The sequence below is a fragment of the Suncus etruscus genome, chromosome 15, assembly GCF_024139225.1.
Source record: "Suncus etruscus isolate mSunEtr1 chromosome 15, mSunEtr1.pri.cur, whole genome shotgun sequence".
Classification (NCBI taxonomy): Eukaryota; Metazoa; Chordata; class Mammalia; order Eulipotyphla; family Soricidae; genus Suncus; species Suncus etruscus.
The window spans coordinates 82,752,369-82,769,206 of NC_064862.1; the positions used below are offsets into that span (position 1 = coordinate 82,752,369).

General features: G+C 52.6%; 2 protein-coding genes across 2 annotated transcripts; both read left to right on the forward strand.

Moving 5' to 3' along the window:
* Positions 1–4,064: 4,064 nt before the first annotated feature.
* LOC126030032 (neutrophil elastase-like) lies at positions 4,065–6,773 on the forward strand. The gene is made up of 5 exons (XM_049788240.1): positions 4,065–4,116; positions 4,804–4,960; positions 5,095–5,236; positions 6,088–6,318; positions 6,576–6,773. The coding sequence occupies exons 1-5, from the start codon at positions 4,065–4,067 to the stop codon at positions 6,771–6,773; spliced, it is 780 nt and encodes a 259-aa protein (XP_049644197.1).
* A 5,073-nt stretch (positions 6,774–11,846) lies between these two features.
* On the forward strand, positions 11,847–14,584 carry CFD (complement factor D). Its single transcript, XM_049789052.1, has 5 exons — positions 11,847–11,962; positions 12,632–12,791; positions 13,330–13,468; positions 13,647–13,907; positions 14,381–14,584. Exons 1-5 carry the CDS (start codon positions 11,905–11,907, stop codon positions 14,567–14,569), a joined length of 807 nt encoding a protein of 268 aa, XP_049645009.1. The 5' UTR covers positions 11,847–11,904; the 3' UTR covers positions 14,570–14,584.
* Positions 14,585–16,838: the final 2,254 nt, after the last annotated feature.

The window sequence follows — 16,838 nt, forward strand, 5'->3', positions numbered from 1 at the left end:
GTGGTTGGTTCAAATCCCGGTGTCCCATATGGTCCCCCGTGCCTGTCAGGAGCTATTTCTTTTTTTTTTTTTCAGGAGCTATTTCTGAGCAGACAGCCAGGAGTAACCCCTAAGCATTGCCGGTGTGACCCAAAAAAAAAAAAAAAAATTAAGTGAGTTGGAGCAATAGTCCAGTTGGTAGGACTTTTGGCTTGCACCCGACTAACCTGTGTTTGATCCCCGGCACCCCATATGGTCCCTGAGCCTGCCAGGAGTGATTTCTGAGAACAAAACCAGGAGTAACCCCTGAACCCTGCTGGGTGTGGCCCCCCAAATAAAAACCAATGTTAGAACCCTTAAAAAATGTAATTAAATTGGGTCTGAATGATAATAGAGTGGGGAAGGCATTTGCCTTGCACTCAGCCAACCTGGGTTTGATCCCTGGCATCCCATAGGGTTCTCCCAAGCACCACAGGAGTGATCCCTGAGCACAAGGTCAACTCTGAATACTGCACACACTGACAGTGTGACCCTTAATAAAACCATATATATATAAGAAAATAAATAAAATGACTTTAGAACTTGAAAGTTTCCTTCTGGTTTCCATTTGTCCTTCACAAGTAAGAAGATGAGGATGGTGTGTGTATGTGGTGTGTGTGTGTGTGTGTGTGTGTGTGTGTTCTGCCTCTGTTTCCCTAAATCCCCATCTTTTTTTTTTTTTTTTTTTTTTTTTTTTTTTTTTTTTGGTTTTTTGGGCCACACCCGGCAGTGCTCAGGGCTCAGAAACATGGGACACCGGAATTCGAACCAACCACCTTTTGTCCTGGATTGGCTGCTTGCAAGGCAAACACCGCTGTGCTATTTCTCCGGGCCCTCAATTACCTTTTTCATGTCCTCTCTCAAACTGAGGTTGATAGCCACTAGAAGAACTCTGCCTATTTTCAGCATATTTTAATTTTTTTCAATTTTTTTTCTTCTTATTCTTTACCCCATTATATTGCTTTTCTTTCCCTCAAACAAAACCACATAACTTTATTTATCTAGCTCAGCCTCTCAAATAGAGGGAGAAACAAGAGAGGGCACCAGAACCAAACAGATATAAGATCACTGATAGTAAGCTAGACAAAAAGGGGACCACCTACTCTAGCAGCCCAGGGGTTGATGGTGAGGGATATGGGTTGCAGAAAGGGAACGAGAAAGCGGGGAGGACAAATTTGGTGGTGGGTATTCCCCTGATTCAATGTTAATATGTACCTAAAATACTACTGTGAAAGATATGTAAGCCACTATGATCAAAGTAAAAATTAAAAAGAAAAAAAAAAAAAAAGAGGAGGTGATGAGGGAGGCATAAGCAAAGAGGTGATCAGAAAGACTTCCTAGAGAAGGTAGCAATCCGGAGCACACATTAGACTGAGATGGAGGGAGGTGAGTGGGTGGTGAGACTGACTATGCAGGATTCCTCCACATGCATAATCCAACATTTCTTTGAGTTTTTTTGGGTGGAGCAGTCACAACTAACAGTATGCAGGGGCTACTTTTGTCTCTCTATTTGGGTGTGACTCCCAGACAGGAGCTCTGTTGGGAAATTGAACACGAGGCCTCCTGCCTAAAGAGTTTTTTTGTTTGTTTGTTTTTGTTTTTTTTTTGTTTTTTTTTTTTTTTTTTTTTTTTTTTTTTTTTTTTTTTTTTTTGTGGTTTTTGGGTCACACCCGGCAGTGCTCAGGGGTTATTTCTGGCTCCAGGCTCAGAAATTGCTCCTGGCAGGCACAGGGGACCATATGGGGCGCCGGGATTTGAACCGATGACCTCCTGCATGAAAGGCAAACGCCTTACCTCCATGCTATCTCTCTGGCCCCCTTTTTTTGTTTTTTTTTGTTTTGTTTTTAGGCCACTCCCGTTTGACGCTCAGGGGTTACTCCTGGCTATGCGCTCAGAAATCGCTCCTGGCTTGGGGGACCATATGGGACACCGGGGGATCGAACCGCGGTCCGTCCTACACTAGCGCTTGCAAGGCAGACACCGTACCTCTAGCGCCACCTTCCCGGCCCCAAGCCTAAAGAGTTTTGCAGAGGCCAAATAGAGGACAGTGGGAGGCCACGTGCCTTGTACATGAGCAGCCCCCTTTTCTTCTTGGCACCCGACAAGTCCCCGACCTCTGACAAGAGTGGTCCCTGAGCACAAAGCCAGGAGTCAACCGTAGCCCTAACAGGAGTGATCCCTGAGCATTGCTGAGTGTGACCCCAAAACAACACCAAAACAACCAACCAAAAGCAATCCCTGGAGGGGAGGGCCACCTGTATGGTTCCGAGGGGACCCAGAATACGGAGGTGCCTCAAGTGTGTGACCTGAGGGTGCCTGTGTCGTCTCCTCCACCCACAGGATCTGCTCTGTGGCCAGTGGGACCAGGGGATGCAGAGGGCAACTGTTTCTCTGGCTCCTGACCAGCTGCTCTTTATGAGTCCTGAGTTGTGCTGAAAGATTGGGGATGTGGGGCAGAGCACAGGGAAGGCTTCTGGGGACTGTTGTACCTGGGGAATGGAAGGTTGCTCCTTGCCAGTGGCCACACACTGGGGGTTGCTCAGGGACACCCCCATTCCTGGATCCGTTGGCCTCTTTCCTTCCCTCCCAGGTTCGTTGCTTCTTGCAACACCCTTTAACCCGGGGGCCGTTGGAGCGGGAACAACTGAAGTGGGGAGAAGAGGAACGAGAGGGGGAGGCTGGGGCTGAGACTGGGCTCCCCGACCCTGGTATCCCGGGTCTGCCTGAGCTCCTTCCCTGCTCCAGGACAGGTCTAGGAAAATGCCGGGCTGCAATCCATAATGGGCAGGATCCTTTCCTGGGACACCCAAGCAGGAAAGGGGGCTCAGGACTAGGGGTGTCTGTGTACACAGGAGAGCTGTGGGTGTACATGAGTCTTACACGTGTGTGCCATGTGTTGGCATGTGTAAGTGAACATGCATATGCTTGAGTGTCTGCAGAATGCATTTGTGTTGCACGGGCGGGTGCGTGTGTTGTGCGTCTGTGGGGGCTTGTGCATCCATGTGAGTGTTGTGTGAGAGTGCCACATGTATATGAGTTGCAAATATGTGTGTGCATGCATGGTCACATGTTTGTGTGTGTGACTTGTGGCACAGACACATGTGCACATGAGTTTCCTAGATGCTCTGGCCTGCAGACACCCACTGTCCCAGCCTGGCTCTGAGCCCTTGTCAAAAACAACAACCAAAGACAGTTGGGAAGAGCCTGCTGTCCCCAAAAGGGGGCTTTAGTCTGGGGGGGTTCTGGGGGTCCAACCCCACCCTGGTACCAACTAAGCCTGTCCTGCCAGGTAACAGGTGGGTGGGTCTGTGCCTCAATTTCCACCCCTGTGCAGTATCAGACCTCACCCTGCCATGATGCCAAGGCCTGGGTAAACTGAGAACTGGCTGAATCTCTCTACTTTATTTAGGGAGAGAACACTACATAGTGTGGTGTTCAGGGCTCAGTTCCAGCTCATTTTTGGACGGTAATTTTGGTTTGGGGGCCTCACCTGGAGGCACTCAGGAGTTACTCCTGGTTCTGTGCCCAGAAATCGCTTCTGGCAGGCTCAGGGACCATATGGGATGCCGGGGAATGAACCTCGAACCATCCTGGGTCAGCCAAGTGCAAGGCAAACATTCTACCACTATGCCATTGCTCTGGCCCCATTGGTCCCAGTTCTGTGCTCAGGAATCATTCCTGACTGTCTCCTGGTGGGGCACCTCGGACTTGGAAAACAAACTGTGTCTGGCCCTGCTCATGGCAAGCACCCCATTCCCATTCTATGTGCTGAGCACCCTTCCCTTCCTGAGCAGAAGTCGGGTCTCAGCTGGTCAGAAGGAGGATGGGGGGGGCTAACGCTGGGGACACTTAGGGCTGCCTGCCCCCCACTGGCCTGGGCATCCTGCCCAACCCACAGCCCCTCACCCCCACCCCTGCTCCTCATCTCCAGGGAGAAGAGGGGAAGTGGGGAGCCATGGGGCAACTCAACGGCCTCCAGCATCCTGGGACTATAAGAAGGTCTCTTGGACACGAGCGAGAGAGACTCAGAAGCCCCCCATTAGACCATGACCCCGAGTTCAGCCTTCGTTGCCCTGCTGCTGACCACACTGCTGGCTGGTGAGTGCTGGCCCCCACTTCGTCAGTCTATCTGTCCATCTGTCCATCTGTCCATTCTTCCTTGGTGTCCATCTCTGGCTCCCTACCAGCTCCTCCTTCCCATGTGGCCCCTCATCCTATGGGACTTGGAGGGTCTGTTTCCAGAAGAAAAAAGTGAGGTTCTGAGGGTATTCCCTAGTATGGATGTGCTTATGGGAGAAGAGGTCAAGGATGAGGTGGTGGAGATGAGCTCTGGTGGGAAAATGTGTGTATGCGGGGGTGGGGGGGGTGTTTGGGGTGGTGGGGACATCCTTTCTGCTGTACTGTGCCTGTTTCCTTTTCTGAGCAACCTTGGTGAGAAGAGCCCTGAGTTCCTGGGGTCCTGGGAATTCAGGAATTGCTGGTTCAGGGCCACCCTGAGCTCCTAGGTTTCAGGTGGGAGTTCAGATCTGACTGACTCGGGCTGGAGAGATAGCATGGAGGTAAGGTGTTTGCCTTTCATGCAGAAGGTCATCAGTTTGAATCCCAGTGTCCCATATGGTCCCCCGTGCCTGCCAGGAGCAATTTCTGAGCATGGAGCCAGGAGTAACCCCTGAGCACTGCCAGATGTGACCCCAAAATTCAAACAAACAAAAAAAAAACAGATCTGACTGACTCAAGGTTTCCTGTCTCCCCTGTGTTCCCCGTCCCGCTTTTCTGCCTTCTCAGGTCCTGCTCTGGCCTCGGAGATCGTGGGGGGCCGTCCAGCTCGACCCCATGCATGGCCCTTCATGGTGTCCCTGCAGCAGCGTGGAGGTCACTTCTGCGGGGCCACTCTCATCGCCCCGAACTTTGTCATGTCGGCCGCACACTGTACGAATGGCATGTGAGTATCCGGCTTTGCTTTCTACTCACTGGGAATCTCAAGGTGGGGAGATGGGGAGTCCGGTCTGGCAGTGTCCCTCCACCATGAGAGGGGGTGGCTGCCTGGAATCACCTTCCCTCCTGCCCCACCTCCAGGAACATTCAGGGAATCCAGGTGGTGCTGGGAGCTCATGACCTGAGCCAGCGGGAGCCCACGCGGCAGGTCTTTAGGGTGCAGAGGATCTTCGAGAATGGCTATGATCCCACAACCTTACAGAATGACATCGTGATTATCCAGGTGACATAAGGGCAGAGGGACACCACAGGCAGGGGGTTGCCTTCTCTAGGAAGTTTCTGGACAGAGGTTGGACCATATTTTATTGGATAACCATCACTGATTCTTTTTAGGGGGAGCACCTTGTAATGCTCAGGACAGACTCCTAGCTCTCTGCTCAGGGATCACTCCTGGCAGTGCTCAGGGGACCCTACGAGGTGCTGGGACTCAAACCCAAGCCAGCAGCATGCAAGGCCAAACCTTAATCCCAGGACAGTAGTACTGTGTCTCCAGCCCAAGCTGAAGCGCTTGGTGATAAGTCAGATCCTTTCAGAAAAATGGTTTATTCCAGGGACTGGAGCGCCGCCAGGTGTGCCCCCTCCCCAAAATAAAAAGAAATAAGAAAATGGTTTATTTCAGACTGTCATTGGAGCAATCAGAGGGTACCCAGACTTTTGTAGTTTTGTTCTGTATTTTGGAGAGAGAGGTTTGCGGGAGTGCTCAGGGTTTACTCAGTTACTCCTGGCTCTGAACTCCGAAATCACTCCTGGCAGGTTCAGAGGACCATTTGAGATGCCAAGGATCAAACCCAGGTTCATCCCAGGTCAGCAGCGTGCAAGGCAAATGTCCTACCACTGTTGCTATTGCTCCGGCTTTGTAAATAATACAACTTTAAAATCTGATGATGTGAGGCTCAAACCATAGCACAGTGGGGAAGGCATTTGCCTCACACGTGGCCGAACCGGGTTCGATCCCCAGCATCCCATAGGGTCACCGCCTCCCCCCCAAGAAAGAAAAAAACCCCAGAAGCACAGTGATGAGGACACTAAGGCACATCCCTGACCCTCTGCCCCCTGTCTGTCTGCCCACCACAGCTTAACGGATCGGCCGCCCTCAATTCCAATGTGGGCCTTGCTCAGCTGCCAGCCCAGAATCAGGGCCCACGAAATGGGACTCGGTGCCTGGCCATGGGCTGGGGTCGGTTGGGCACCAACAGGCCGACCCCCAGTGTCCTGCAGGAGTTGGACGTGAATGTGGTGACATCCGGGTGTCGGCGGACTAATGTGTGCACGTTGGTGCCCCGTCGAAGGGCTGGCATCTGCTTTGTAAGTACCCAGAATGCCCCCTCCTTAAGCCCAGTCCCTGCTCCAACTGCAACAGCTGCACCTGCATAGAGGATTATTATTTTTTTGTTGTTGCTGTTGTTTTGGGGTTACTCCTAGGGGTGCTCTGGGAAGCCTATGGGATGCCGGGGATGGAAGCCAGGTTGATCCCATGCCAGGCAGCGCCCTCCCCACTGTGCTATTGCTCTGGCCCCTCTGCTGAGAGAAAACCTCATTCCCACCCTCTACCCTCATTGCAGGGAGACTCAGGGGGACCCCTGTTGTGCAACGGGGTCATCCAAGGAATCGACTCTTTCATCCGCGGTGGCTGCGGCTCAGGCCTCTACCCCGATTCCTTCGCTCCCGTGGCCCAATATGCAAACTGGATCAACTCCATCATCCGCAGGGACAGCCCGGCCCCGATGCACCCCAGAGACCCGGCAAGCAGGATCCACTAGAAAGGAAGGGGTCTGTGCCCCCCCCCCCATCACCAACTCTGTCCCCTCAGCAGTCCTACAGCCCCTTCTCTCCCCGCCTGTGCTAAGCTCACACAATAAAAACCTCTATTTCCCAGTGCTCAATTTGACTGGCTTAAAAAAAAAATAAAAACTGTTTTGGTCAAGGGGGTCTGAGTACTTGGATGGAGTTTGGGGTCGTCTTGAGAGTCCGGGGCCACTAGGTGGCGGCAGAGACAAGACAAATGTCTAACATGCGCCTTTGGGGACAAAGAGATAGCACAGCCGGGAGGGTGACTGCCTTGCTTGTGGCTGACTTAGGTTGGATCCCTGACACTCTATGTGGTGTCCACTGAGCCCCTCCAGGAGTGAACACTGAGCAGAGAGTCAGAAGTGAGTCATGAGCACCTGGGGAGTAGCCAAAACCCCAAAAAAAGTGTCTTTGCAAGTCAGAGAGAAATGATTGTACAGAAGTTACTTTCTTGCCTTATCTGCTTGCTTGTGTGCTGAGGACCTAGTTTCAAGCACCAAGCCTCACAGGAAAGATCCCTCAGCACAGAGCCAGGAGTCAGCCCTGAGTACCACCTGGTATGCCCCCCTCAAAAAAAATGCTTTTAGGCTGGAGCAATAGCACAAGAGCAGGGAAGGTGCTTGTTTTTCAAATAGCTGGCCTGGAGCCCCGTAAAGTCCACCCCAGCATCACCAGGAGTAACTCCTGAGCACAGAGCCAGGAGAAACCCCTTAACACCACCAGATCTCTCTCTCTCTCTCTCTCTCTCTCTCTCTCTCTCTCTCTCTCTCTCTCTCTCTCTCTCTCTCTCTCTCTCTCTCTCTCTCTCTCACACACACACACACACACACACACACAGACTCACATAATCTCCACAATGATAGCACAGTCGGAAGGGTACTTGCCTTGTACACAGGCAATTGAGGTTCAATGTCTGGTACCCCATAGGATCCCCCAAGCCTTGCCAGGAATGATCCCTGAGCTCAGAGCCAAGAGTCAGCCCTGAGCTTCACCAAATATGTATCCCAAAATCAAACCATCAGATAAAGAACTCACACTCGTACATATTCCTAACTCTGAGCCCTCCTCCCATTGAGCTTGCAATGGGTTTAGAAGGAAGATGAGGGGCCAGAGACATAGCACAGTGGTAGGGCATTTGCCTTCCATGCAGCTGATCCAGGACCAACGATTGTTCAAATCCCAGCATCCTATATGGTCCCCCGAGCCTGCCAGATGCGATTTCTGAGCACAGAGCCAGGAGTAGCCCCTGAGCACTGCCAGGTGTGACCAAAAAACAAAAAAACAAAAAACAAAAAAAAAGGAAGTAAGATGAGATCTAACCTGCAATCACACACTCGGTCTGTTGGTAACTCGCTTCTTTTGTATGTATGAAAGGAGATGAGGATGAGAAAGGAGTGAGAGACAGAGGGGGGACCCCCTACGAGTCATTATACCTCAGCTCAGAAGGCCCAGTTCCAGGGAGTTCTTCCAGAAAGGACAAACAGATGATAGAGTCGAAGAGATAGGACAGTGGGGAGAAAGCTTGCCTTGCACACAGAGTTCCTCAGGAGTCATCCCTGAGCACAGAGCTAGGAGTAAGCCCTGAGCACTGCCAGATGAGAACTAAAAACAAAACCAGTGGTAGGGGAAAATAGTAACGCCTGTGAAAGGGCCAGAATGATAGTACAGTGGGGAGGGCATTTGCCTTACACACAATTGAACCAGTTTCTATTTCCAGCACCCCAGATGTTTTCCTGAGTACATCCAGGATTGATCCTTGAGTATGGAACTAGGAGTAAGGAACTACCCTGAGCACTGCTAGGTGTGGCCCAAAACATTAAACTTGGGGGCCAGACTGATGGTACAGTAAAGACTGATGGTACACTTGCTTGCAAATTGCTGACAAGAATTTGATTTCCCAGGCCAGAGAGATAGCATGGAGGTAGGGTGTTTGCCTTGCATGCAGAAGGACGGTGGTTCAAATCCTGGCATCCCATATGGTCTTCCGAGCCTGCCAGGAGCGATTTCTGAGCGTAGAGCCAGGAGTAACCCTTGAGCACTGCCGGGTGTGACCCAAAAACCAAAAAAAAAAAAAAAAAGAATTTGATTCCCAACACCATGAATGGTCCCCGAGCACTGCCAGGAGTGATCCCTGAGCAGAGAGGCAAACGTTTGCCTTGCACATGGTCAACCCTGGTTCAATCCCCGGTATTCCAAAGGGTTCCCCAAGCCTGCCAGGAGTGATTCCAAAGAGCTGAGCTATCACTCCAGCCTATGAATGGGGCCTTTCTGGCCCGACCCAAGAGACTGTCACATGGTTCCGAGCTACAGAGGCCTGTCAGCTCATCTTCCAGGGCCAGCTCTGATGCCCATAGCAAATCCTCCTGGATCCAGTACCCAAATGAGCCGATGATTCATTCATACATCCTCTTGGAAGCTGCTCTGGTGGGCATGGTAGGAGGGGATTACAGCAAACCCATGTCCCCAGAAATAGGAAGATGGGATGGCAGTTTACCAGATAGAGAGAAGGTGTCAGGACCAGGTAGACTCCCTGGCCACAGTGGTGCCAGAGAAGGGGCACCACAGACAGGGGGAACACATGAGGCAGAGAAAGGGGACATCTTGTCATGTTGGTGCAAGGCCAGCCCATCAGGACCAGTGTGAGAGGAAGCCAGAAACAGCTGGAACAAATTGAAAATTGAACTTGGGGCTGGAGCAATAGCAAGGGTGGTTGCCTTGCACGCAGCTGACCCAGTTTCGATCCCCAGTATCCCGTAGGGTTGCTCCTGGCAGGCTCGGGGGACCATATGGGATGTTGGAAATTGAACTAGGGTTGTTCCTGGGTGTTTCCAAGGCAAACACTCTACTGCCCTACTGTATCGCTCTGGCCCCTAAACTTAATGGTCTTTTTTTGTAACTTTCCCACCAAATTTCTTGTGATCCTACTATAAAATGTTGGCGTGCTGAATGGCCGCTTGTCAGGATCCATAGATGTGGAACATACTCGGTGCCTTGGCAGTTTGATAAGGTTAAGTTGTAGAACCGGGCCATTTCTGCTGGAGTATATAGGGGGTGGTATTGGGCTGCTGTAGCTCATGCAGAAAAAGGAAGCTGCCTGCCCCTTTTTGAGGAGGCCCCAGAGTTTTCAGCCTGGACGGGACTTCCTGGGAAGAATTGGAGGCCATCATTTTCTTTCAGAGTTTAGTAGAGTAGTTTGTTCAGCTTGCGTGAACCCACTGGCTAGTTTGCTTCTGCATTTTCAGACACAAAAGCAGGGTGGACGTTTTTACTGTGCTCCTTTGACTCTAATCCTTAAAAAAAAAACCACTTAAACTTTTGAGGTTAATTAAGCTAATATGCATGTACATGAAAATGTAAAAAGTACTATGCCTCTAATGTTTAAGGAGTTACGTAAGTTTTATGGCTTTAGATTGCCTTGTGTGCTGTTAAGAAATATTATAATGTGTTACAATCTGGGGACTTGAGGGACAAAGTAATTGTACATGAATTCTGTTTTATTTATCTTAATGTTCTTTGGCTGAAAGTTCAAAGTTAAGATATCAGCAAGGGGACTTCTTCTGAGAATTATGTTATGGGTGATTGTCCTTCCACTATAACTTTACCTTGTCCTCTTTCTTTGCATCTTTGTTCTCATAATTAAAAATAAAATTAAAGGGCCGGAGAGATAGCATGGAGGTAAGGCATTTGCCTTTCATGCAGGAGGTCATCGGTTCGAATCCCGGCGTCCCATATGGTCCCCCGTGCCTGCCAGGAGCAATTTCTGAGCCTGGAGCCAGGAATAACCCCTGAGCACTGCCGGGTGTGGCCCAAAAACCAAAATAAAAAAAAAAAAAAAGAACTTAAAATTAAAAAAAAAAAAAAAAGGCAGGGTGGATGGGGCTGGAGAGATAGCACAGCCTTACATGCTGCCGACCAAGGATGGATGGTGATTTGAATCCTTGCATCGCATATGGTCCCCTGAGCCTGCCAGGAGCGATTTCTAAGCGAAGAGCCAGGAGTAACCCCTGAGTGTCACTGCGTGTGACCCAAAAACAAAACAAAACAAAAACAGGGTGGACTCTCAGTTTGGGGCTGAGAGTTGCCAAGGTAACCTGAACTCTTGATCCACATGAATAAACTCCTTTCTCTTCCACCTACCTTGGGTTGTAATCTTGAGTGAGCCAGGAGGCCATATTGACCCCTAGGGCTGTGTCTGTGAGTCCTTGACATCAGAGCAAGAGGACCAGATGATGAGAAAAGCGATCAAGGAGAAACTAAGGACTGGAGAGAGAGAGTACCGAGAGTTAAGACACTTGTGTTATTTGTGGATGAGCCTGGTTTCATCCCCAGCTTTACATATAGTCCCCTGAGCACTGTCAGGAATAATCCCTGAGCACAGAACTAGGTATGTCCCTGAGGAGAGCCAGGAGGAAGCCCTGAGCAGCATTGGTTGTGACTCTAAATAGGTTATGTACCTGGATCAAGCCACACCTGAAGGCAGATGCTGAATCCCCCCACCCACCATGAAATTGTCACTCTTTGAAGTCAATCTTTCTTTTTTTGTTTTGTTTTGGTTTTTTTTTTTTTAAGCCAATCTTTCAAGCAGTCTAACTTGCTGGGGGTGAAGAACCAAGGTGTTAGATGACATTCCCTCCCACCTGGCCTGGCCTCTTTCTCCCAGTTTGAGTGAGAAAGGGGCAGAAAAAGAATGAGGAAGTGGCGCTGTTTACAGAGTGGCCTCCAGGGAAGTTGTGAAATCTTGGAGGTTGAAAGTTTGGGAACACTGGCCTAGAGCTAGGAACTGAGGCATGCCCTGTCCTGGCCTGGCGTTGTGCATCCTACTGGATTGTGGGTCTGTTATGCAACAGGGTTAAGTTTAGGGCGGGAGTACAGAGGCTGAAGGACCCTAGAAATCTGCTGACTCTTAGTTTAAAACCCTGCTGGGGAGGGAGGGGAAGAGATTACCCCATCCCCAGTAGTTGGGGAGGACAGAAGCCAGGATTGGTCCTCCCCCTTTCTCCAGCTGGGCAGCTACCCAGAAGGTAAACAGAATCTGTAAAGCTCTTTCGACCATCCTCCCTATCCCCAGTCCTCTTGGGTCAGTGTCCTGGCCACCAAGGCACCATGGGGGACAGCTGGGTGCGTGTTCTGGCTCTGATCTTCTTAGGAGCTGCCATGTGTGGTGAGTGGGCCTGGGCCAGACATGACAACCCCTTTAAGACGAACCCCTTGGTCACGCCGTCCCACTCAATGGGCTTGGAAGACCCACAGTCCAGGCATTCTCCCAAGTTTGACTCTGAAATCCAGGGTTTCAGAGTGGGGCATACCTGGAGTGCTCAGGGGTTACTCCTGGCCCTGCACTCGGAAATTACTCGTGGCAGGCTCAGAGGACCATATGGGATGCTGGGGATAGAAGCTGGGTAGGCCATGTGCAAGGTGAACACCTACCTGCTGTGCTATCGCTTCAGTCCCCTTGCTTGCTTTTTTTTTCTGATTATTTTTAGGGGACGGTCGCACCTGAAGGTGCTTACTCCTGTTTCTGTGCTCTGGGATCATATCAGCAGCCCTATGCAAAGCTAGGGACTGACCCTGGGTTTGCCCCGTGCAAGACAAAACCTTTCCCACTATCTCTCTGATCCTGTCAGCGATTCCGGCTGAAGCAGAAACAGGAAAGGCTGTCCGGATGGGACTCTGCCCCAGACCTCTGTCCTTGGGTCTTCTCCCACTTGCCTCTCTGGCTCCCTAGAATCAGATCAGCACCCCTGGGCTTTGGGGGAGGTCTCCAAGGATGGAATTGGAAGTCTGCAGCCTTTCCAGCAATGTCCTTCTGTCCTTTTCCCTCCTCCTCCAGCTCTGGCACAACCCCGGGGTCGCATCCTGGGCGGCAGCGTGGCCCAGGCGCACGCGAGGCCCTACATGGCCTCAGTGCAGGTGAACGGCAGTCACATGTGCGGCGGCTTCCTGATAGCGGAGCAGTGGGTGCTGAGCGCCGCGCACTGCTGGGACAACACGTGAGCCAGGGGGCGGAGCTGTATGTTAGAGGGGCGGGGCCTGTGTTTTGGGGGCGGGGCCAGAAGCGATTGGGGGTGGGGTAGTTTGTTAACTTGGGACCCTATGGGTTAAGGGCGTGGCAGGATGGGGCTGGGGGCGTGGCAGGACGCGCTGGGCGTGGCAGGGGCGTTGTGGGCGGGGCTTGTGGTGTAGGGGCGTGGCTGGCGGTGTTGGGGCGTGATGGGACGGGGCTGGAGGCGTGGCTTTGTGGTGTGGGCGTGGATTTGTGGTATTAGGGCGTGGTTTGTTTGTAGGCGTGGCTAGATGTGTAAGGACGTGGCTGGCTGTGTTGCGTCTGGTCGATTGTGTTGTGGGCGTAGTTTGCGGTGTAGGGGCGTGGCTTTGTGTAGGGGCGTGGCTGTCTCGTTGGGGGCGTGGTAGGATGCTTTGATGGCGTGGCTGGCGGTGTTGAAACTGGACAAGGCGGAGTTAGGAGGCGGTGCCAATCGGTGTTGGGCTTGGCCGGATTCGGACCCATCCATTCCCGTCTGCTCCTAGGACCGACATGCAGGTGCTCCTGGGCGCCCACTCCTTGTCGCTACCGGAGTCCTCCAAGCGCCTGTACAATGTGCTTCGCGCCGTGCCCCACCCAGGCAGTAAGCCCGACACAATCGATCATGACCTCCTCCTGTTGCAGGTCTGTATCCCACAGCTCTCACCGTTCCTTGCAGTCCTGGAAACAACTTGCTCCTCATACCCGGCGGCGATCCCCGCTCCGTCTCACCAAAATCCGCCCAGTCCCTCCTGCGGGGTTTCCTCCCCTCCGCCGAACCCCTCCCCCTGTTCCGAATTCACTCTCCTCTCCTCTCCATCAGCTGTCGGAGAAAGCCGAGCTGGGCCCAGCAGTGCAGATTCTGGCGTGGCAGCACGAGGACTTGGATGTAAAGGGTGGCACTCTCTGCGATGTGGCCGGCTGGGGTGTGGACAGTTACACTGGTCACCGACCTGACCTCCTAAAGAACCTGACGGTGCCTGTGATGGATCGCGCCACCTGCAACCTGCGGATCTACCACGATGGCACCATCACCGACAGCATGATGTGCACAGAGAGTCACTACCGCCGAGACAGCTGCACGGTGCGTGGAGCCAGGCGGGCGGCTGGGTCTGGTGACATGGGCAGTTTGGGATAGGGCCTACCCCGGTTCGATCCCTTGCACCACAACGGGGTCCCTCAGGCCCATCAGGAGGAATCCCTGAAGACAGAGCCAGGAGTCAACCCTGAGAATAACTAGGTGTGGCCCCCACAAGCCCGCCACACCCAATAAAAAAAGAGAAAAAAAAATCTCAGGTAGAAAATAGGTTGAGCTCTGTTGCAGGAACGGGACCATCTGGGCGGGGCTACTGAGGGCGTGGTGACGAAAGGGGCGGGGCTTGAAATTGACTAGCTTGTAGCCCCGCCTCCTCTGAGCCAATTCAGGCCCCCGCTGGTGGGCGTGGCAGAGGGCGTGGTCACAATGGAATTGTTGATTGGACGGTGCTTGTGATGGGCGTGGTCTCGGGACATGGGCGTGGCCTTGATATTGACATGCTCGCGGCCCCGCCTCTTCAGGGCGACTCCGGGGGACCGCTCGTGTGCGGAGGCGTGGCCGAGGCCGTGGTCACGTCGGGCTCCCGGGTCTGCGGCAACCGCAAGAAGCCCAGCATCTTCACGCGCGTGGCCCCCTACCAAAAGTGGATAATGCTAGAGACGAACGACACCATCAGTCACCAGAGTAACCTGAGCAATAAAGCCCTGTAGCATCCAATGTCCATCATCCTGCGTCAGGGTCACTGCGTTGGAGCACACGCGGGGCTGGAGGGACCTGCGGCCTCTGGGACACAGCGGGATTTTTTTTTTTTTTTTTTTTTTTTTGGTTTTTGGGCCACACCCTGTGACGCTCAGGGGTTACTCCTGGCTATGCGCTCAGAAGTTGCTCCTGGCTTCTTGGGGGACCATATGGGACGCCGGGGGATCGAACCGCGGTCCGTCCTAGGCTAGCGCAGGCGAGGCAGGCACCTTACCTCCAGCGCCACCGCCCGGCCCCACAGCGGGATTTTTAGGGTCTGGCGCCGTTGCTAGTCAATGGATGTGGGAAGCGACCTCCCCCCACCACCACCATTCCCCCAGGCCGTGGAAATGTCAAAGCCAGTCCTACACCAGACTGATGGAACTACCGGGTACAAGCTTGGTCTGCTCTGAGCAGGATTAAAGGACTATGGAGAGCCTGGAGTGTGCTCCCAGTGGATTTGGAATCCGTGTCCCAGAATGAGGAAACTGAAGCAGCATGTCCCACAGAGACTCCCAATCAAGCCCAGCGACTGTGGACCCTTAGAGTGAGGTTCTCACCTGGGGCTGGAGCCTTAGTAAAGCCGGGCTGGTAATTAATTGCCTTGCAAATGGCTGACCTGAGTTTTTTTTTTTTTTTTTTTGTGGTTTTTGGGTCACACCCGGCAGTGCTCAGGGGTTATTCCTGGCTCCAGGCTCAGAAATTGCTCCTGGCAGGCACGGGGGACCATATGGGGCGCCGGGATTCGAACCGATGACCTCCTGCATGAAAGGCAAATGCCTTACCTCCATGCTATCTCTCCGGCCCCTGACCTGAGTTTTGAGTCCCAGCATTTGAGTGTCCCCTGAACCCTGCCAGGAGTTATCCCTAAGGAAAGAACCAGGAGTCAGCCCTGAGCACCACTGCATGTAGGCCCCTTCCCTCCAATAAAAGGTGTTAATTGTCATATTGGGGAGTGGGAGGCTGGTGATGTCTGAAATCCTGCCCTCAGAACCTGGGACAGAGGGCACGCAGTCTGGGGCAGACACTGGAACCTGTGGGCTTTGAGCCAGGCTGCCACACAAAGCATCTGCTGAGCCACCTGTCATGTGTTCAACCCTGTGATCTTTTGTTTAGTGGGGGGTACTCACCTGGCAGTTCTCAGGGCTGACTCCTGGCAATGTGCTTAGGAATCACTCATGGGGGTGCCCAGGGACCATATGAGGTGCCAGCTCTTCTCATCCGACCCCCTCAGTGTTTTCAATAGATATTCCAGCAACACACAGACCTCCTTATCCCTCATAGCCTGGGGGCCCCCACTAGCCCCAAGGGGTCAAGCATTGCTTCTGTGCTGCCCAGAACAGTGACCCCAGTCGTCCCCAAAAAACTTTTCAAACCGTGGATCAAAAGCCAACAGACTACACACTATACTACTGATTCAGCCCTGGAGGGCCTCTTGGGAGAGAACATTCTGCAGAATACCCACATTCCCAGACCCCGGGATCTATAGCAGGCTCTTGGTGGACTGTACAGGACAATCGTGTTCAGGAACCTTTTGAGTGAACAGTGTGTGCAGGGCAGGGGGTTGCCCCAATAGCACTGCCATATCTCATGTACCAACAGGAAGTCAAGGGTGGAGTCCTGAGTGCTCAGGGAAATAGGGAGCCCGGGAAAGTTCCACAGCACAGATCAAGGGGGGAGTAGTCATGTGGTCCCAGAAGCACAGAGGATCACGAGCGGGGCACAACCCTCAGGGGTGCACACGTTTGGTCCCTGCCAGTGGCCTGTCCCCATGGACCCCCAAGTGCGGCTAGGCACTAAGCTGGCCTCAGGCAGGATGGCAGAATGAACTCATCATCCTGGAAACAGCTTCATGCTAAGTGCCAGGCACAGCTACTACAGAATTCCAGCAGCACACAGGGGCCCCGATCTCACACAGTCAGGGACCCCATCAGCATCAGGGAGCCACACGATGCCTCTGTGCTGCCCAAGAGGGAGACCAGCAGGCGACCCACCACAAGTAACCCCCAAAACAGGAGCCATAGGCCTACAGACCATTGCAGAACTTGAGATTCCTTTGTTTTCATTTTTTTTATTTTGTTTTTTAGGTCACACCCAATGTTGCTGAGAGGTTACTCCTGTTTCTCTGCTCAGGGGACCCTGTGGGATGCCGGGGATCAAACCTGGGTTGGCCGTGGGCAAGCACCTTCCCCAATGGGCCATTGCTTCAGGCTCTTTTCACTGGTATAAGGATGAGATCCT

Coding starts and splice junctions, on each gene's coding strand:
- LOC126030032 (XM_049788240.1), top strand. CDS start 4,065: ATGACCCCGAGTTCAGCCTTCGTTGCCCTGCTGCTGACCACACTGCTG. Junction 4,961..5,094: donor GCACACTGTACGAATGGCAT/GTGAGTATCCGG, acceptor CCCCACCTCCAG/GAACATTCAGGGAATCCAGG. Junction 6,319..6,575: donor GAAGGGCTGGCATCTGCTTT/GTAAGTACCCAG, acceptor CCCTCATTGCAG/GGAGACTCAGGGGGACCCCT.
- CFD (XM_049789052.1), top strand. CDS start 11,905: ATGGGGGACAGCTGGGTGCGTGTTCTGGCTCTGATCTTCTTAGGAGCT. Junction 11,963..12,631: donor CTTAGGAGCTGCCATGTGTG/GTGAGTGGGCCT, acceptor CTCCTCCTCCAG/CTCTGGCACAACCCCGGGGT. Junction 13,469..13,646: donor ATGACCTCCTCCTGTTGCAG/GTCTGTATCCCA, acceptor CCTCTCCATCAG/CTGTCGGAGAAAGCCGAGCT.